The sequence below is a fragment of the Heteronotia binoei genome, chromosome 1, assembly GCF_032191835.1.
Source record: "Heteronotia binoei isolate CCM8104 ecotype False Entrance Well chromosome 1, APGP_CSIRO_Hbin_v1, whole genome shotgun sequence".
Taxonomy (NCBI): domain Eukaryota; kingdom Metazoa; phylum Chordata; class Lepidosauria; order Squamata; family Gekkonidae; genus Heteronotia; species Heteronotia binoei.
Window position 1 is genome coordinate 254,293,153 of NC_083223.1, and position 21,599 is coordinate 254,314,751.

The window sequence follows — 21,599 nt, forward strand, 5'->3', positions numbered from 1 at the left end:
TCCCCTGCTCGGGAGGTTCCCAACCCACCGTCCCACATTGGGCTGGCAGGGGGAACCTCCCCCAACATCGCCAGCATGATGACATCACCTGGAAGTGACATCATCACTCCGGCAATGTCTTGCGGCAACTGCCCTGGGCATTTCTGGGAAAACTCTATATTTTCCTGGATGCTGTAGCCATTTGGGAGGGGAAACTCTATGGTACAAGTACTTGGAAACTCTATGGCTTAAAGGTACTTAGCAACCCCAAAATAATATGAAGGCAAAGTATCTCTGAGCATGTGCAGAATGCCACTCCCTGTGGCAGGAAGCTGCTTTAAAAATCAATTTGACTTAAAGCATGCAGGGACTACACTTCACCTTTTATAGGGAACAATAATTGGATATGGAAAAACATCCTTATCAGAATGAAAACAGCACATTTATATCAGCATTTTGTTCTGGCAAGAAGCACGAAACTCTGGGCAAGCCAGCCAAATACAGTGAACAAGAGACCCAGATTTCCTGTTTTCTGCATCTCATCCTCTTGTCTCTCAGAGGGCAGACAGACTTCAGAGAGTCTAGTTCTGTCCCCCTCCCCATTCCAATTCTATGCAAACCTTCATCAATCCAGTCCCCACAGCCCTGCTGAGCCGGCTGTTTTTTCTCGCTCGCCACAAAAGTCAAGAAAGGCTATGAGGTGCATTTTTCGCCCCAGGCTGCTTCCCCGAAACCCACAGCAAGTCCCAGCCAGTCCCTCCGAGCGCAAAAAAGGGCTTGAGAGACAGCCAGGAATTGCTGGGTGATGATGAATAAGTGGTGGAGGAAGATAAACCTCCTTCTCTTTGCATGGGTTCCATGGGAGCTCTCTTCTTGGCAACGGCTGACCCAGATCAAGTGCACGGCTGGCTGGGAATGGCATGGCCAGTCTGACATTGCTGTGGTTGCAGGTCTCAGCACCCATCTTGAAGAAGGAAGGCAGAACCCACCACCAACGAATGGCAGGGGCCTGGGGCATGGAGAAAGAAAGAACAGCAGCACCTGGAGGCAACCTGCCAACCATTTGTGGGAGATCGTGCGGGAAAAATGACGAATGTTTCCAAGACAATGTCAGGGGCGCGGTGGCCAAGGCAGGCACCCAAGGGTGATACAGGAGAATTCTGTACTGCTGCAGACACCAGTAGTGCCACCCTGAATTTGCAAGCTGTGAACCTGTTTCATGGCTTAGGGACTGCCTTTACCCCTTCCCAGGGCTTTTACTGTAGCAGGAACGCCTTTGCATATTAGACCACACACCCCTGATGTAGCCAAACCTCCAAGAGCTTACTGTGAGCCCTGTAAGAACAGCCCTGTAAGCTCCAGGAGGAGTGGCTACATCAGGGGGTGTGGTCTAATATGCAAAGGAGTTCCTGCTACAAAAAAGCCCATCTCCCTCCACAGTCCTAAATGCCCCTGAAAAGTTGATTCAGGGGGGTATTTTGGGCTACAGAGAGAGTGAGGAAGAGGAAGCACTTTTAGGTGAGGAAATTCCTGGAGATTTAGAGGTGGAGAGCCTGGGGACAGCAGGGTTTTGAGAAGGGCCTCAGGGGGGTATACAGCTACAAGAGTCCACCCTCTGAAGCAGCCATTTTCTCCAGAGAAATTGATCACTGTCTGAAGATAAACTGTAATTCTGGGAGAGCTTCAGGCCCCGCCTGGAGATTGGGAACCCTATCTGCTGGCTGAAATGCTCTGTTAGATTGAAACCGCTGTCTCTACAACTGTGTGTTCCACCTTGGTCTATTCTGAAGGTCATACTGGTGACAGAAAGCGGAGTCAAGCCACGGCTGACTTGTTGAGACCCTGCAGGTTTTCAAGGCAAGAGACGTTCAAAAGTGGTCTGCCACTGGCTGCTTCTGCATAACAACCTTGGGTTTTCTTGCTGGTCCCCCATTCAAATATTAACCACAGCTGACCCTGCTTAACTTCTTGAGATCTAACAAGATCAGGCCGGCCTGCACCATCCAGGTCAGGGTAAATGTCATATTAATGAAGGCAAAGTTAATTCCCCGTACCAACTTGCTGGGAAGTAGGAGCACTGCCTTTAGAAAGTCTAACCACTGGGGTAAAGTGGGAAGTGAATAAAAGTATTATCAGCCTATAGTTGATTTAAAAAAAAAAAATCTTAACAGATCATCCTGGCGACTGGAATTTCTGTTTAGGAAGAGAGTGTAATTAGCACTTATGGCTCGGTTACTTTGCCAATTTTGTATAATTGAGTATTGCCTAGAAATCAGGGCAGGTTCTAGGGGAGAGGGTCCAAATTGGGCGCCCCCCCCCCAGGGCAGGCGGGAGGAGGGGGAGAAAGATCGGCAGAGACGGCAAAAGCAGCCCCCATGGCTCCCCTCTCCATTTAAAGACCTCATTGGCTAGCAGGGTCTTTAAATGAAGGGGGGGAGGCAGATCACTTGCCTTTGCCGTCTCCCCGCAAGGCAGGGAGGCGGGAAAGGCAGCTCCATGGCTTCCCTCCCCATTTAAACACTCCACCAGGGGGTTTTAATGGGGAGGGGCAGGCAGATCGGCTGCCTTCCATTTTTTGAGTGGGGGCGCCATTTTTTGGTTTTGCCCCCACTCAAAAAATATGTAGATTCAGCCCTGCTAGAAATACCAAAGACTGTATCACTAGCATTTCATTGTCCCTGAATCCCACTGTTTACATTTCTTTCTTCTATGCCTGGAGCTGTAACTGTATTTGCAGATGATGCTTCAGGCTTTAAAGTGCTGAAGGGGTCTGTTGTTTCTTTCCTACATGGTTTTAAGAAATCAATATTTCAAAACCAACCTAATTCAGTCCACAAATTGCAAACTGCAGGATTGTGGCATCTCAATTTGCCCCAGGACTGTGCAGGGAAAGGGGAGGTTTATTCCCAAATATTATTTTAACAGAATAAGATGCATAATCTGTTGTCTTCTTAGCAAGTTGTTTGTTGATTATAGTGCTTAGACTGTTGTACTAGTAGGTTCCCACTCAGCCACAAAACTTCATGGGTAACCTTGGGACAATTCTGTCTCTCTCTACCAAGTCTGAAGTGGTTGTGAGGATAAAATAGGGGAGGTTTTAGGAGGAAAGGTGTGGTAAAATCTCATGAGGTTAAAAAAAAAAGTCTGTGTGTTTCAACTATGTGCGCTAGAGATTAGAAGTCCCCATCCCTTAACTGGATAATTAACTAGAGACTCTGGAGGAGGCAACTGACAACTATTCAGCCTAAGAAAATGTTATAGCCCATCTCCCAAATGCAAAGATAGAAGCACACCAGGCAGTAATTTATGAGGCATGATGATCAGGAAAACTGGGCAGCTGAAGACTATGTGATACCATAAAGTGAATCAACTGTAGGCCTTTCCCATGCTTCGAACAAGGCCTCCAAGACTACACTGCCATGCAAAGGATAAAGGCTCACCTTGTCCAGTTGTACGTAGGTGGAGGGTTCCCATCCCCAACACATTTCAAGGAGGCCCCCTCCATTCCTGCGACCCACTCCTCCTCTGTCTTATGACCCAGGACCGAAGCATCCGACAGATCTGTGAGAAGAAGAGAAGGATAAGTGGGGGAAGACAGGGGGAGGGAAGACACCTTCATTTCAACTGCAAATGCCAACCAATGTAGATGGTAAGGCTCCTTGGGCCTTTGGACCCTGCCTTGTTCTTGAACTTCTGTGAAAGAGACAGATGAAGCTGCTTAACAGTGAACTAGACTAGGTGCCCACTGACAACTGCAAGGTGCCTGTGGGTGTCATGGTGCCCATTGATAACTGGCAACTGCCAAATGTTTTGAGAAAGTGGGCAGGGCCAGGTGTGGCTTTTGCCCAGCAAGGCAAGATTGTCCACTAGAGGTTTGATTGGCTGTGCAGATTCTTAAAAGCATTGCCTTGGCAGTCACTACCACCACAACACAATGTTCTTCACTGTGTGACTGAAGGTAAGCGGCAGAAGCCATTTTGGTGTCTGGCTCTGTCTTCTGAGACAGCTATTTTGTAGCGGCCATTTTGTGGTGGCACCCACCATGCTGTGCCAAGATTCCAAATGTGCCAACACGCTCAAAAAGATTGGGAAGCCCTCAGTTAAACACTGGTCCATTTAACTCAGTATTGTTTACTCTAAATGGCAACTACTTTCCAAAGTCTCATGCAAAAAAGGTCCCCACCCACCCAAATATGCTACTTGAAATCATGTGGAGATTCCAGGGGGCATAACCAGACAGGACATTTTTCACATGTACACTTACAGATTAGGGTTGCCAGATCTGCCTCAAGAAATATCTGGGACTCTGGGGGTGGAGTCAGGATCAAGGTTGGGACAAGCACGATTGAACTCTGAAGACAGATCTGGTCTTTGAAGGCAGTTCTGGACCGTGTGACTTTTACATGCCTTCCCTCCATTGGAAATAATGGAGGCTAGGGGCACCTTCCTTTGGGGCTCACAGAATTGGATCCTGTCTAATCTTTTTGAAATGGGGGGGGGGAGTTGAGGAGAGGCATTAGATGCTATGCTGAAAATTTGGTGCCTCTACCTCAAAAAACAGACCCCCCAGAACCCCAGATACCCACAGAACTGGTCTCCATTGGGCATAATTGAGTGCCCAGCAGACATTTCCCCCCCTTCTGATAGCCCTGAAGCAAGGGGAGGGCCTCCAAACCAGGGGATCCCCTGCTCCAAACTGGGGATTGGCAACCCTATTACAGGTACTTGTGATGGCCAAACTGTTACAATTTTTAAAGCGTCATGACTGGGTTTCCCTGACTTGACTTTGACTCACGCAGTAACACAACGGCTATGAGGGAACTCGTTTCCCTGGCACACACAGCAGAGGTCTTGGGAAACAGGTTCCCTTACCGCTGACATGTGACCATCTGAGTCAAAGTCAGAATGGGGGAACCCAGCCATGACGTGTGAAAAATTGTGATGCATAGTTTTGCCCTATCAGTGTTGTGTCCATCAGACTAGTGCCTTTTTTCACTCAGAATCTCCGGAAGTAGAAAAGCAATCTGTCTTTTTCTCTCACAACCACCAAGTTTTATTTACCCACAGCTCCCAAATCTAACCCACTTGCCTCCATGTTCAGACCTTTTCCCTTTTCCTCATCTGCTAGGGATAATGTTGCCAGCCTCCAGATAGGGTCTGGAGATCCCCTGGAATTACAACTGATCTCCAGATGACAGAGAAAAAGGCCACTTTGGAAGGTAGACTCTATGGCATTATGGAGAAAAAGGCCACTCTGAAAGGTAGACTCTAAGGCATTATACCTTGCTGAGGACCTTCCCCTCCCTAAACCCCACCTTCCCCAACCTTTATCTCCAAAGCTCCAGGAATTTCCCAACCCAGAGCTGACAACTCTGGCTAAGGAGATGGAAATGGGAAATGAGAGGGAGGTATCTAGGCAAGGCCCAATCAGCTTGCTTTCTTTGCTCACCAAGCTGACAAGATCAACTTATTTCGCTTTTGGTTTGGCCTACAGAGACAGTGCCAATCCAGCTAGGTAGCCAATGTTGTATCTGTTTGAAAGATCAGTGCTTCTGTGAATCCACAGCTGCAGCAGAGAGAAAAATGGCAGACACGTGGTCACCTGCTTCCAGGTATATTTCCTTGCTAAGAGATAAAGGTTTGAGTTTGGAGGTAGTGGATTAGGCGCAGGAATCTTTTGGGGCATAAAACTGACTGTGATCACAAGATGAAACAAAACAACAAAGAGGCTGCCTGCTTTCATGTGGAAAACATCACATCTGTTTAGTCCCTGAAATGGGACTTTCTGCCTGCAAAGCAAGTTCTGAGCCACAACTCCTGACCAATATTATAAGCGCATATGCTGTGCTGTGCTGAGTCAGGCCTTTGGTCCATCTAGCTCAGTATTATCAAACCTTTTCACTGGCAGCAGTTCTTTAGGCTCTGTGCCAGGGAACAAATCTTTCCCAACCCGGTGCCTGAGATCTTTTTAACAAGAGATGCCAGGGACTGAACTTGTGATCTTCTGCATGCAAAGCAGGTGCTCTACCGCTGAGCCAAAGCCTGTCCCCGGTTTCTGGCTGGAAGAAGGCAACTCCTTGGAGATATCGAAGTTAGACTGATGTTGCTTTGGGGTTCAGACTCCCTGGCTGTCTGCTTGCTTCCCACCTACTCAACATAATACTGTTGGCAAAGTGATTAACACTGCAACGGTACACAACCTGATTAAAGAGCAGATAAGGGTTTTATTTAGGAATTAACATACTTGATAGGAAAGAGGAGAGACAGAGAGAGGTTCCTAACTACATCTCTAGCTGAGAGAGAGGGTAGGACTGAATGTGGCGCTTCTGAGAAGGGGGAAATTGCCCTATGAGTAGCAATCTAGAGACAGACAAGGAATGTCATTTAACAGGAGAAAGAAGGTGCTGTCCTCAGTATCCTATCTAATTGTCTTCTTGCTGCTCTTAGCAGCATCTTCTCCGCTTCTTCTTTGTGAACCAGATATTGCCTTTTCCAACACCCCTTGGCAATTCCATCTTTCTGAATAACATGCCCATAGCTACTGTGATATCTGGACGCATCAATGTGCTTACATACAACAGTCTTCCATTTGCTATTTGAATTGTATTGTTCATTGTCAGGCAGAAATTCACTGCTTCCTTGCTGGTTCAAGTAGTTTGTTTCCATGGGAGTGCCTGCTGGCTTAGCTCCTTTCATATTCAAGTAGTCCAGAAATTCTAGGATTTTCTGCTTCTGATTGAGACGATAGCTTTCATACTCCTCTTCCATACTCCATACTGCAAGATAGTAGTTGATGTTTCCTTCCTAATTATTTCACTTCTACTTCCTAATTCAGATATTGAACTATTTCATCACAGTCTTCCTCACCTTCATAGCATAAAATCAGGTTATCCACATAAGTCACAATGTAAGTCCACTTGTTGGCTCTATATCTGAGTATAGGCATTGTTCTGCCTTGCCTTGCTCAAATCTTTCCTTGGTTAGCATTTGATGGAAGTTTCTCCTTCCAACATCTCACAGTCTGTTTTAATCCATATATGCTCTTTTGTAATTTACCCAAGAGTTGCTTCTCTTTAAAGAAGATTGCAGATTTATACCCCACCCTGCTCTCTGAATCAGAGATTCAGAGTGGCTTACAATCTCCTATATCTTCTCCCCCTCATAACAGACATCCTGTGAGGTAAGTGGGGATGAAAGGGCTCTCACAGCAGCTGCCCTTTCAAGGAAAACTCCTACGAGAGCTATGGCTAACTCAAGGCCATTCCAGCAGCTGTAAGTGGAGGAGTGGGGAATCAAACCTGGTTCTCCCAGATAAGAGGCCACACACTTAACCACTACACCAAACTGGCTCAAATCCTGGATTGTTCAAATCCTGGTGGCTTTTCCGTGTCAAGATCTTTCATGTGGAAAAGCAGTCATTGAAATCTGTGCCACATATACTTTAAATTTTTCCAGCACTCGACTTTTCTCTTTAATTAGGTAGGTCACAGTATATCTTGAAAAGTCATCAATAAAAGTCAGCATATATTCATTCCCACTAAGGGTTTGAGTTTTCATTGATCACCAACATCACTGTGTATCAGCTCTAAGGGTCACTTTGTCTGGCTTGTCTCAGCGTTTTGTTAAAGCTAGGTCTCACCCTGTTTGCTTGAATGCAATCATTTTCCAAGCACCTGCCCACATCAACAGAGCTGGCGTCAGCATTTCTTGAGGTGGGGCAGCTGTCAGGACCTGGGCCTCTAGGTGAGGTCCACTGCCACAGACCCCAGCACTTGTGCTTCCCCAGCCCCTTCGATTGTGAATGTTCTGTCATCAACGTTGTTGGTTGCACATGCTCCCCAGCATTGACTTTTGTGCCACTCCCAGACATGTGGAATGCCTAGCACAGTTTGAGAAAGGGTATCGCTTTGGGCAGGGGAAGCTGGCAAGGGAAGGCTTGGGTGTGGGAAGGAAGCACAGATGGGGGTGCACAAGTGAGTGGGTGGGAAGGGAGGCAGAACCAGAGAGGGAGAAGGATTCTAGTTGCGCTGTGCCCAGGGCCCTTCAACACTGGGATTCAGCCCTGCACATCGACACCACCGTCCACCTGCCAGCCCTTGCAGCTGCCATTTCCCCTGCTGAGTCCTCAGGTTTTAAAAAAAAGTTGATAATAACATTATCACTTTAGCGGTGATTTTTAAAAAACCCAAAGCCTTTTGGTGGTGCAGCAGGGAAAAATGCAGATAAAAAGGTACCTGAGGAAGATAAATACACAAACTCCTGTACAGATGCTGTGTTGCCAGTACAGAAGCCTCTGCAGGGCACAGGGGAGGGGGCTACAGCTTGCTGGTAGAGCATCTGCTTGGAATGCAGAAGGTCCCAGGTTCAATCCCCTACATCTCCAGCTGCAAGGAACTGATACTGGGTGACACAAAAGACTTCTTCCTGTGATCCTGGAGAACCTCTGCCAGACTGAGTATACAATACTGACTCTGGTGGATGGAGGGTCTGATTCAATATAAGATAGCTTTGTGTGTTCACGAGTTTTCACCGTAGGAATGAATGCAAAACAGAGAATGCTGTGAAGATGACATCAGGTGAATACAGCCTAGCCTGAGTCATGGTCCCTCCCATAAAGGTATAAGCCTCTTCCCAGGATGTATGTCCAGCCCATGCTCTACTCCCAGAAGAGTTGCACCACACCAGCCAAGCACTCCATGCCAAGGCTGAGCTGGGATTTCCATCCTTCGCCCCCAAAAACACAGCCAAGAGCCCAAACCCAATGCAGCCAATCTGGTGAAATAAGAAAGGGCCAAGCAACCCAGACATAATGGCTGAGCAGCAAAAGACTTGAGAAGCATGGTTGCAAAGGTCACAGAGGGAAACAGTGGAGGTAGCCCAGCTCAGAGCAGAGGGCCATGTACCTACATGATACGTTGAGTCTGTGCGTGATCCTTTTCTGATGCTGCAGCCCTGGGTGGGAGACAACACAGGTCAGCAGCTGGCCGTGCATCTTCCGCCCAGGGACCACATAGTACTCAATGGTGACAGACGCAGAGCGGGGATGTGAGGAGCGGCGAGTCTCGTTCTTGCCGGCCACTTCTGTCTCCCAGGTCACGTTGGGCACGGGGTTCCCTTCTGCGGTGCACGAGGCGGCCAGAGTACGACCCTGCCCTTCCTCCAAAGGAGGACCGGGGTTTAGAGTTGGCAGCGGAGGCACTGTAGGAGGGAGTAAGCAAGCCGTGGTGAATCACTAAGCAAACACAAGTGTTATGAGGGGCTGGGGAGTTTAGGACTGAAGAATGGAAGGGAGAGAGTGATGGGATGATTCACATGTTACCATGTGGACTTTGGATCAGGTATGCTGGCTCTGGTTTGGAAAATACAAGGAGATTTGGGAAGGGGAGGGGAGTCTGAGGATGGTGGGGTTTGGGGAGGGAAGGGACTTCAATGGGGTATAATGCCATAGAGTCCATCTTTCAAAGTATAACAAGCATAGATAGCTTCAAGAGGGGATTGGATAAACATATGGAGCAGAGGTCCATCAGTGGCTATTAGCCACAGGGTATAGATGGAACTCTTGTCTGGGGAAGTGATGTATTCTGTCTGTATTCTTGGTGCTTGTGGGGGGGCAACAATGGGAGGGCTTCTAGAATCCTGGCCACACTACTGGACCTCCTGATGACACCTGGTACTTTTGGTCAATGTGTGACAGAGTGTTGGACTATATGGGCCATTGGCCTGATCCAATATGGCTTCACTTATGTTCTTAAGTGGCCATATTCTCCAGGGGAACTGATCTCTGTAGCCTGGAGATCAGTTGTAATCCCAGGAGATTTCCAGCCACCCCCGGAGAGTAACATCCCTATCAGTGCTGGGAGTTCTGTTCTTCTCAGTTGCACATGGGCCCAACTTAGATTTTGATGATGGCACTGTGGAAATGGGGCTTGAATTCCCTCCTGTCTTGCTTTTCCTGATCTACACGGGCTCTAGGGAGCTAATATTTACCCTAAGGGGCATGTAATTGAATTCATTTATTTACTCACTTTATTTATACCCTGCCTTTCTCCCCAGTGGGGACCCAAAATGGCTTGGCGCCATTTTTTCCTCACAACACCCCTATGAGGTAAATTATGCAGAAAGTTTGTGATTGGCTCATGGTCACCCAACCAGCTTCCATGACAGGGATGCCAACCTCCACATAAAGCCCTGAAGATCCCCCAGAATTACAACTGATCTCCCGACAACAGAGATTAGTTCCCCTGGCAGCTTTAGAAAGTTCACTCTCTAAAGGCATTATACCCCACTGAGGTCCCTCCCCAAACTCTAACCTCCCCCCGCCCCCCCAAAAACAACTATCCAGGAATTTCCCAACTTGTTCCATGGCAGAGCAGGAATTAAAACCTGGGAGTCCCAGATCCTAGTCTGACATTCTCACCACTGCATGATATTGGCTCTCCGGATGACAACATGTTAGTTTTCCCTATTGAGGAAAACAGTGGCTCCCTGGGGCTGTTCTAGCTCAGGAAAACAGCTCAGTGAGGGAAAAGGCTGAAATATCCTGATCCTAATCAGCCCATCCTGGGTACTGCAGAACTCCTAATGCACAAGTGATCCATGTGACAAGTGAACTGGCAGATAACTCTTGTCCACATCCTCCAGCAGGTAAGATTAGTGAGGAGGAAATGGGGAAGGACTTGGTCTCTGCCTGCTAAGGCTGACACAATGACCAATCTGCTCGCAACTGGCCACTTCACTGGGCTGTTTGAAGGGGCAGATTGGCCATTAGGGTCATCAGGAAAAGTCCTGGCGGGATGATGGACTGAGGCCTGCCCTCTATCGGGGCTTCAGGTGAGGCAAGTCTTGTCATGCATGAGGCAGCCCCAGGCAAGATGAGACTCTTGCCCAAGACAGCCTTGCTTGAGGGAACGATAGTCTCAGCTAGCAAGCAGCAACCCTGGACACCCACATGGCTGCCACCTGCCAGTCCTCCCTCCATGGCGAGGCCCTTCTCCTGGGCCATTTTGGTTTCCCAGCCCATCCCTGGGTTTTTTGGTGGCAATCTGAGGTCACAACAGAACACTGGCTCTTTTCACAAGGAGGATTTCCTGAGATTCAGGTGCCAAACTACACAAGTTTTTCTTTGAGCTTCCTCACTTTCATGTTTTCCATTTGTTGTCTTTCTACAGACCAGTTCTGCACTAGACCTTTAATCCTGGTTCAGCCCTGTCCCTAAACTGATTTTCTACACTAGAAACATAGAATCATAAATTCATAGAGTTGGTTTCTACGATTCTATGATTCAAGTGTAGAATTGTCAGTTTGGGGACAGGGCTGAACCAGGATTAAAGGTCTAGTGCGGACCAGGTTAAGAACAAATGGAAAAGTGAGGAAGTAAAAAAACAAAAACAGCAACTCTGCAATGTTCCCTCTAAGCTGAGTCAGTGTGAGCTAGCTCAAATTTTTAGCCTCTGGCACACACCTTTTTGTCTTAACTCAGGGGAAATGGCCCCAGAGCAAACTAATTTATGCAATAGCTCACAACTTTAATGCCAGTTGCTCACAAAGTAGAATTTTTCCTCAAGATTCCATATTTTAGAGGGGAGTATTGGTCAGAACCTAAACCATGGGGAAACTTCTGTGTATTGGGGGGGAAATGTCAGGAAACCCAGTTACGGATTTCCCACATAACAAGATTAAGCAACCCTAAATTTTCCTTGCTCCCCACTCCTATTCATGGGAAAGGCCTGCCAAATTGCTGACTAATCAAAGCCAAACACAGCCCACCCCTCTCTGTGTGTATGCGTGCGGTGTGTGTGAGTTAATTTCAAATTTCCCACTCATGCTGTTTCATACCCCCAAATCCCTATTTCAGTTGTGGGGCCCTAATTTGAATTGGGACTGTGGTGGGTGGGAGGAGAAAAGCCTTCAGCTTTTCCCCTGCACCATTTCACCAACTCAAAATGGCACTATTTGCTTCAATGTGGAGCTGTATGAGTAGCCTATAAGTAAATGCACTGCCCCCCAAAGGGACAAGTAGCACCTTGTGGGGGGCCATTTTGGATCAGGTAAACACTGCAGGGGCAAAAAACTGAACCCCTTCCTCCCTGAATGCCATGGTTCTAATCCAAACCAAGGGCTGGATTCTTGGAGAACAGGATAACTATGTCATGGAGAGCAGAGCCTCCCTTTGAGGGCTTCCTAGGTGTCTTTACCTAGGACCTTGAGGGTGACATGGGACTCAAAGTTGCCCCGCGGGAAGGTGATGAGGTGGCATTCATAGTTCCCCTCGTCGGCCTGCACCGCATTCCTCAGAACGATGGAGCCATTCTTCAGGGACCCTTGTGACTGCCAAGACACTCGGCCCGCATAGGCATCCTGGATGTGCTCCCCGTGCTCCTTGTGCAGAACACCTAGCTCCACACTCTGCCCGTCGTCTCCTTTCTTCAGCCACGTCACCTGGAACACCGCATCGTCATCTGCAGCCTGATAGGAGCAAGGGAGCACTACATCTTTGCCGAGCACAGCAGTAATGCTTTGCTGGATCTCCAGCACCCTTGCTGGCGAACCTGAGGAGACAGAAGAAGAGAGCAAAAACACATTAAGTGGTTGTCCTTTGGCACATACATGGAAGTCCAAGAATGAGGAAGATTGGACAGTAAGGTGTAGGGTTGCCAACTGCTGGATGGGACCTGGAGGTCTCCCCAAACTGCAGCTGATCTCCACATAGGGTTGCCAACATTCAGGTGGCACCTGGAGATCTCCTGCTATATCTCCAAACAACCAAGATCAGTTCCCCTGGAGAACATGGCTGCTTTGGTGGGCCAACTCAGTAGCATTATACTCAGATTGAGGCACCTCCCTTCCCAAAACCCCACCCACCCCAAGCTCCACCCCTCAAATCTGCAGGTATTTCCCAAACCAGAGCTGGCAACTCTGTCTCCAGATGATCAGAGATCAGATCCCCAGATGACAGAGACCAGAGAAAATGGCTGCTTTGAAGGGTGGACTCTACGGCACTATATACTGCTGAGCCCCCTCTCCAAATCCTGCCCTCCCCAGGCTTCACCCCCAAAATTCCAGGAATTTCCCAATCCAGGGCTGGCAACCCTAACCAATCCCATAAACTCCAGTGTCCCCTAGATCAAAAGACATGTTTGTCATTCCAACAACCATTATTTCCTCACAGACTATTGTACACTGTGGAAAGCTCTTACAGGACATAAAACTTTTAAGAAATAAATATAGAAATGAAATCAGGATCTATCTTGGCACAGGACAGGAATGGGTAAGCTGAGAACTATAGGATGCCTTAATGTCCATGTACAGGCATTAACATGTATACACTTACAGACAAGATGCATCTATCCCTCCAACAACAGGATTAGTTTCTAAAGACCTTGGAAAGAGAGCTGAGTAGATTTCCCACTCTGCACTAGCAAATGATGGGAAATTTGGGGAGTGGTGCCTCGGCAGCATTCAAATGATAGTACTTCCAGGTGATGCTCTAGGAAATTCTGCTAACTTCTATGGTAAATACCACAGAGACTAGGAAAAGTTCCTAGGATCTCCATCAATGTCATCTTTTTTTTTCTTCCATTCCTCAAACTCTCAAGGGTGAGGTGATCTATCAGGAAGGATGGTGCTAGTAAACCATACTAAATAGTTTTAATAATTCCCCCCAAAGGCAAAACTTGGGATGGTGATTTATAGAATCATAGAGTTGGAAGGGACCTCCAGGGTCATCTAGTTCAAACCCCTGCACAAGGCAGGAAACTCACAAATACCTCCCCCTAAATTCACAGGATCTTCATTGCTGTCAGATGACCATCTAGCCTCTGTTTAAAAACCTCCAAAGGAAGGAGAGCCCACCACCTCCCGAGGAAGCCTGTTCCACTGAGGAACCGTTCTAATGGTCTGGAAGTTCTTCCTAATGTTGAGCCGGAAACTCTTTTGATTTAAGTTCAACCCACTGGTTCTGGTCCACAGAAAACAATTCCACACCATCCTCTAGATGACAGCCCTTCACCTCTCAGCTGCCTCCTCTCCAGGGTAAACATGCCCAGCTCCTTCAACTTTTCCTCATAGGACTTGGTCTCCAGACCCCTCACCATCTTCGTCGCCCTCCTCTGGACCCGTTCCAGCTTGTCTATATCCTTCTTAAAATGTAGTGCCCAAAACTGAACACAATACTCCAGGTGAGGTCTTACCAGAGAAGAATAAAGTGATCTGGACACTATACTTCTGTTGACTTGCTAGACGCTATGCCAAAAAACAGGGACTGCCCCTGATAAATAGGGATAGTTAGCGTCAGTGTAATATCTAGGGTACAACAGACTGCTATCTATGTTTTTACTTTCCTACTAGGGATACAAGACTCTAGGTGGGACCTGGGGAACCTCTGGAATTACAACTCATCTCCAGACTACAAAGATCAGTTCCCCTGGAGAAAAAAATGGATGCTTCTGGAGAGTGGATTGTACCCCACTGAGTTCCCTGTCCTCCCTAAGCCCCACCCCAAAATTTCAGGAGTTTCCCAGCCTGGAGGTGGCAACCCTACCTCCCCACAAGGGGGACTGACTAATCTATTTCCTGTTGTTACAAAGTTTTCATTAACAGCAGTTTCCAGTGCACCCCATAGACAAAGGAGAAGCCAGTTTCTGTTTGCTGTAGGGTTGCCAGACTCCCTGGTGGAGGTGGGGGTCTCCCGCTGCCAGGCCCTCCAATCAGCTGGCCAGTAGGGGGACTTACCAGTAGAAAGGAGAAGGCCTAAGCCACATTTCTGGCATCACACAGGAAGTGATATCATCAGCAACTTCTGGTTGATGCTCTGGTATTTGGGCCAAAACTCTATGGTAAAACCGGCTTCTACCATAAAGATTTTGCCCAAATACGAGAGCGTTGTCTGGAAATTGCTGTCATAATGATGTCACTCCCCATGAGGCACCAGCAGTGTAGCCTAGGCCTTCTTTTTTTTACTGGTAAATCCCCCCAATCCCCCAACCCTAATTTGCAGTGCAGATGTGCCCTCAGCCATGTATGCATGTGTAGTGAATTTTTAAACATGACTATCCCTTTCCAGACTACACTATCCTTTGTTCTAACTTGAATATTTAATTATATTCTTTTTTTCTTTATATTTCTTTATGGATGCTATAAGCCACTTTTCAGCAAACACTCCCGGAGTGGTGTATGCTGCAAATTTAAAAACAAAACAAATGCATAAAAACAATGAATATAGAGGCACAGGAATTCAAAGTTACAATTAATAAAATACAGCACAGCAGGGACATATTCTTTCCAGAGCTGATGGATTCCACTTAGCCTGCTTGCAGAAGAATGACAGAGAGGGAGGCAGGTGAGGACACTGCAACACTTCTCACCTGTTCTTTGCTTGTCTACTAAATTCATTCTGAAGCTTCCTGCGAGACAAGATTGCTAGCCAACTGCTGGCAAAGGGCAGAAGGTGGGTGGGGGAAAAGACATATAAATACATGGTGGTGTGACATCGCAACCTCAAAAGGGACATCATAGGGTCACCATGATGCTCTAGGATTTTGGAGAACATGTCAAGAAAATGTCAAGACAGTGTGCGTTTGCAATAAAAAAGGCCAACGCCATGCTGGGAATTATTAGGAAGGGAATTGAAAACAAATCAGCCAGTATAATAATGCCCCTGTATAAATCGATGGTGCGTAGGATTGCCAAGTCCAATTCAAGAAATATCTGGGAACTTTGGGGGTGGAGCCAGGAGACTTTGGGGGTGGAGCCAGGAGACATTGAGGCGGAGCCAGGAGCAAGGGTGTGATAAGCAGAATTGAACTCCAAGGGAGTTCTGGCCATCACTTTTAAAGGGACAGCAGACCTTTTAAAATGCCTTCCTTCCATAGAAAATAATGAAGGATAGGGGCACCTTCTTTTGGGGCTCGTAAAATTGGACCCCCTGGTCCAATCCTTTTGAAACTTGGGGAGTATTTTGGGAAGAGGCACTAGATGCTATACTGAAAATTTGGCATCTCTACCTCAAAAAACAGCTTCCCCAGAGCCCCCGATACCCGCAGATCAATTCCCCATCATTCCCTATGGGAATTGTTCATGGAGGTGCATGATGGCTGTGGGGGAGGGGCTTCCCCCGCCGGCCAGCTGGCTGGGGGAGGGGGGAAGCCTGTAAAACCGGGGGATCCCCCGCTGGGACCTGGGGATTGGGAAGCCTAATGGTGCGGCCTCATTTGGAGTACTGTGTGCAGTTCTGGTCACTGCACCTCAAAAAGGATATTATAGCACTGGAGAAAGTCCAGAAAAGGGCAACTAGAATGATTAAAGGGCTGGAACACTTTCCCTATGAAGAAAGGTTGAAACGCTTGGGACTCTTTATCATGTCGACTGCGGGGGTGACATGATAGAGGTTTACAAGATAATGCATGGGATGGAGAAAGTAGAGAAAGAAGTACTTTTCTCCCTTTCTCACAATACAAGAACTCGTGGGCATTCGATGAAATTGCTGAGCAGACAGGTTAAAATGAATAAAAGGAAGTACTTCTTCACCCAAAGGGTGATTAACATGTGGAATTCACTGCCACAGGAGGTGGTGGCGGCCACAAGCATAGCCACCTTCAAGAGGGGTTTAGATAAAAATATGGAGCAGAGATCCAACAGTGGCTATTAGCCACAGTGTGTGTGTGTGTGTGTGTGTGTGTATATAAATTTTTTGCCACTGTGTGACCAAACTGCTTTTTGGCGATTTACGTTTGAGCGGCTTTTGCGACGGGAGTTTCCGGCGCAAAAGGCTGCTCCGCGGCATTTAATGCGAAATCTTTATGCTCTGTGAAGAGGGGGGTCGCGCCGGCTGGAGGTGAGTGCGAAAACGACCAGAGTGTTGGACTGGATGGGCCACTGGCCTGATCTAACATGGCTTCTCTTATGTTCTTATGTTCTTAACATTGTTTTTGGCATATTTCTCCAATTTCCCCCCCTGTCACTACCAAGCAGCAGCAGGCAACCCAGGCTACTGGCAAGAGCCGTACTGCAAGACTAAAACATTGATATAACAATATTCAGGGGTCATTTTGTAGAAAAAAGAGGTGCCAGAGCTCATTAACACAACTCATTTGCATATGTCACACACCCATCACTGGAAGGTGTACTAAATTACATCAGCTCAGCATCTACCTTAAAATGCTTCTTGAATTACAAATGTCATAATAAAACCTTACTCCCATCGTAATTTTTACATTACTTTCTCTTATGTGGCCACAGTGGCATGATGAAGATTACATCTGTCTGCTTCATACGTTTTGGTTATTTTCCCATTTTTTGTAAGGAAGCATATTAGAAAGTTTGTCAAATCTTGGAGTTCGGCAAAATTTTCACAGGGGGGTTGACCAATGGAGCCCAGAAGCAAGTATTGGGGAAAAGGAAAGGTCCCCTGTGCAAGCATCAGTCATTTCTGACTCTGGGGTGACGCTGCTTTCACAACGTTTTCACGGCAGACTTTTATAGGGTGGTTTGCCATTGCCTTCCCCAGTCTTTTACACTTTCCCTCCAGCAAGCTGAGTACTCATTTTGCCGACCTCAGAAGGATGGAAGGCTGAGTCAACCTTGGGCCGGCTACCTGAATCCAGCTTCCGCCAGAATTGAACTCAGGTCGTGAGCAGAGAGTTCAGACCACAATACTGCAGTACTGCTGCTTTACCACTCTGCGCCACAGGGCCGCTCTAAGTATTGGGGGGGGGGGGGGGGTTTAGAAAGAAAGAGCACAATAACATTTAGAGGTTCCAGAGCTCTGTTCCTGTGAGCTCCTGCCCCAAATGAGGCCTGAGAATATTCAGTTGCTGATTAAGAAAACAAGCACCCCTGGTGGCAGGAAGGAAAAAATAACTGCTGTGGAAAAAATGGCTGCTGTGTAGAAAGCCATCACCCACCCAATCAGTTGGCTGACAAGGGGACATCAGCAGAAAGGGAGGCTCACACTAGTACCAGCAATGCCACTTCCACCATGCACCAGAAGTGATGTAATTACATCACTAGTGATGTGGGGACACTCTGGAATTTGGGCAAAACCTCTATGGTAAAAATGCCTTCTACCCTAATACCAGAGCATCCTTGCACTGCTGGAGACATGCTGATATCACTTCCATTGTGCACCAGAAGTCATGTCGCTGAGATGCTGGTGTAGGCCTTCCCCACTACTGATAAGTCTCCCTGCCCACCACTATGTTCCCCCACAACAGTCATTCAGCTGGCTTTGCTGTGATCTTTGACTGGAAGAAAACCAGGGAAACCCTGGTAGAGGAATAAATGCACAATGGTGCTGTGGGAAGTGGGGAGGGGGGAAAACTTCCCAATAGGGTTGTCAGGTTCATTTGAGAAGTCAGCGGTGGGTGGGAGAACATTCTGGAAGCCAGAGGCGTTCCCCAGAAGTGACATCATGCACCATGCCTATATCACTTGAAAGTGACGTAGGCACACTGGGGGGGGGGGGTGATGCTTTGGTTTTTGGGCAAAACTCTATGGTAAAATCGCCCTCAAACCATAGAATTTTGCCCAAAAACCAGAGTGTCCCCCTCCCGGCATGCCCATGTCACTTCTGGGTGAAGTAGGCATGCCATGAGACATTGCTGTTGGAAGGAAACTTCCACCAGCCAGCTGGCCAGTGGTGGGCAAAAGCCCACAACACAGGGATCCCTCAACTGGGGATTGGCAAGCCTACTTCTGAATGGTATCAAACCTGAGGCAAATAATCTGTGTGGAAGTCTCCTGAGAAAGGAACCTTTCTGGGTTTGACCAGATAGCGATGGGACTATGGAAGTTTAATCTGACTACATTTTTTCAGACACGTCAAAAGAACTTCTCTCCATCCCTCTTTCCCCTCAGCAATGTAGGGTTGCCAGCTCTCGGATGGGCAATTCCTGGAGATTTGGGGGTGGAGCCAGGGATAGTGGAGTTTGGGGAGGGGAGGGCACTCATTAGATTCTACCCTCCAAAGCTACTATTTCCTCCAGGGGAACTGATTGCCATAATCTAGATATTAAGTTGTAATTTTCAGAGAACTCCAGGCCCCATCTGGACATTACCAACCCCACTCTGCATACACCCAGATTTGGGTCTTGCCTTTCTAATTTTTGTATTCTGCTTCACAATCTTCCCCGGCCTCTTTTTGCCGCTTGAGCTGCTGGCTGTGGAATGCTCCTGTCTCTGAAGGAAGCAGCTGGGCCAGAGAGTCCAGATAAACCTGCCGGCGCAGATACCTGGGCTTTGCCATGGCTTGTGAGAGATCCACTCCCTCCCTCCACTTGCAAACCGCCCTGTCGTATGTACCCTAAGCAAGGTGAGGCTCTCTCTCTGTGTGGGGATCACTGGGAAAGCGAGGCATGTAAAATGATGGTCTTTTAACAGCTGTTAAAGACATTTTCATTTCAAAAATGTTTCTGCTGATGTTTAGATATTTCCCTTTGATGGCTTCCTGAAATAACTGTGATTTATTAACTGCTGCTAAGAGTCAAGGCTTTGAAAACTTTTTTAAAAACCGCTTTGTGCGTTTGCTGTTTGGACAGTGTTTTGTGAAATCATTCTTAATAATGGTTATTGATGGATCAGCTGCTATTTAAATTGGGATTTTTTTTAAGGTCATATTTGACTTTGCATTTGTTTGAACTCTTGAAAGATGCCTTGTCTGAGAGGCAACATAAATATTACAAATAATATTTATATTTGTAAATGCTGTATTCTGGATGCCATGTGGGGGGGGGGGCGGAAAAGCTGGATAAAAATACAAGAATAAAGGAAAAACAACAGCTTACCTTTAAAAAAAGAAAAAGAAGAAGAATAAAGGACAAGCGACAGGTTACTTGAGATGCATGGAAAACACCTGATGATTACTATTTGCTTTTAATTGCTGAAACTGCTGCAAATCTGAGTGGAGTAATGGCTCTGAGGAGGGGACACTGGATTATTATCCATAGGGCAAGGGGGGCAGTTGCCCCATGGACAATGCCCCCCTTGCCCTACCTTTAAGGAGACAGCTATCATAGGCTATACTATCCACTGCTATTGTACATGGGATTAGCACAACTCTACCCAACTTTGGAGAAGCAATCTGGTAATGCATCTGTAACTCCCCACCCTGCAGTGAGTCTTCCTTACCACTGGGAGTGCTGTGAGTCCAGCCTTAGCTGCCTCAGAGGGGAAAGGGAAGACTCCAACTCAACTCATTTGGCAGTTGGTATACCACAAGCATGCATTAAAGAGGCAGTTTTAAATGAACTTGGTCTGGATTTTTGATTCCTTGATGGTTGAACAGGACAAAGAGCCCAGTCCTTCTTGCTACACCACTAGAAGCTGGTGGTTAATCTTTCAGCTTACATCATTTTCCAGGCCAAAACTGTCCTTTGCCTGGCAGCTTTTATCCCTGCAAAGGTATGTAGACATGATCTTGGTAATCAAGTTATCCATGACCTCTTGTTTCAAAGATTTCCCCTCAAAAAACGGGATGGGGAAAGAACCCCACACCAAACTCAATCCACCATAGGTTTCCCAATCCCCAGGTCCCAGCGGGGGATCCCCTGGTTTTACAGGCTTCCCCCCTCCCCCAGCCAGCTGGCCGGCGGGGGAAGCTCCACCCCCATAGCCATTATGCACCTCCAGGAACGATTCCCATAGGGAATGATGGGGAATTGATCCGCGGGTGTCAGGGGCTCTGGGGGGGCTGTTTTTTGAGGTAGAGGCGCCAAATTTTCAGTATAGCATCTAGTGCCTCTTCCCAAAATACCTCCCAAGTTTCAAAAAGATTGGACCAGGGGGTCCAATTCTATGAGCCCCAAAAGAAGGTGCCCCTATCCTTCATTATTTTCTATGGAATTAAGGCATTCTAAAAGGTGTGCTGTCCCTTTAAATGTGATGGCTAGAACTCCCTTGGAGTTCAATCATGCTTGTCACACCCTTGCTCCTGGCTCCGCCCCCAGTGTCTCCTGGCTCCACCCCCAAAGTCTCCTGGCTCCACCCCCAAAGTCCCCAGATATTTCTTGAATTGGACTTGGCAACCCTAATCCACCAGAAAATGCATTCTAATCCTTTAAAAGCATCAGACATTTTCCACGCCCATACCAAAGCCATTCATAGCTAAGCTTCAGATAGTCCTAGATTCTGTGCACAACATCTGCTTGCAACCAAGGCCTAATCTAAACCAGACTTCCACACCAGCTCAATAATGTATGCAAATAATGGTTAAGGAATGCCTCTGAGAATGTGCAGCATGCTTTTCCTCTGGTACAGATGGCACTCAGTCAGCCCTCGCACCTCAAGATTGGGAAAAAGGACTCCAAGAAGCTATGATTTCCCAGATAGACATCAGCATCTTTTGTGGGGAGGCGCACACACACACACAAACACACAGAGCAAGTGGGAAGATTGTGGGATGGAGAACAATGGCTTTTACCTAAAGCCTCCTGGTGAATCATCGCAAAGGTTGAACAAGAGATTTTTCAGATCACAGTCCTAACCTACCATCAGCTTTCAATTCACAGAGTACCAACAGGATGAGCTGCAGGAAATCCAGTCATCCAGATAGTCACCTCTTGCAACTGCCATCTACCAAACTTCCTTCCTCAGTCTGAAAACCCATTCGCACACACTTCTGATTCACA

The 21,599-nt window shown here is 47.3% G+C and overlaps 1 protein-coding gene across 1 annotated transcript in view; it reads right to left on the reverse strand.

The window, feature by feature from the left end:
- NECTIN4 (nectin cell adhesion molecule 4) overlaps window positions 1-21,599 on the reverse strand; it is a 139,028-nt gene that overhangs the window by 19,130 nt on the left and 98,299 nt on the right. The window contains exons 2-4 of the mRNA XM_060253399.1: window positions 12,174-12,527; window positions 8,887-9,177; window positions 3,420-3,540 (exon numbers count right to left, since the gene is read on the reverse strand). Coding sequence (XP_060109382.1) covers window positions 3,420-3,540; window positions 8,887-9,177; window positions 12,174-12,527 — 766 coding nt within the window. The remainder of the gene's footprint in view (window positions 1-3,419; window positions 3,541-8,886; window positions 9,178-12,173; window positions 12,528-21,599) is intronic.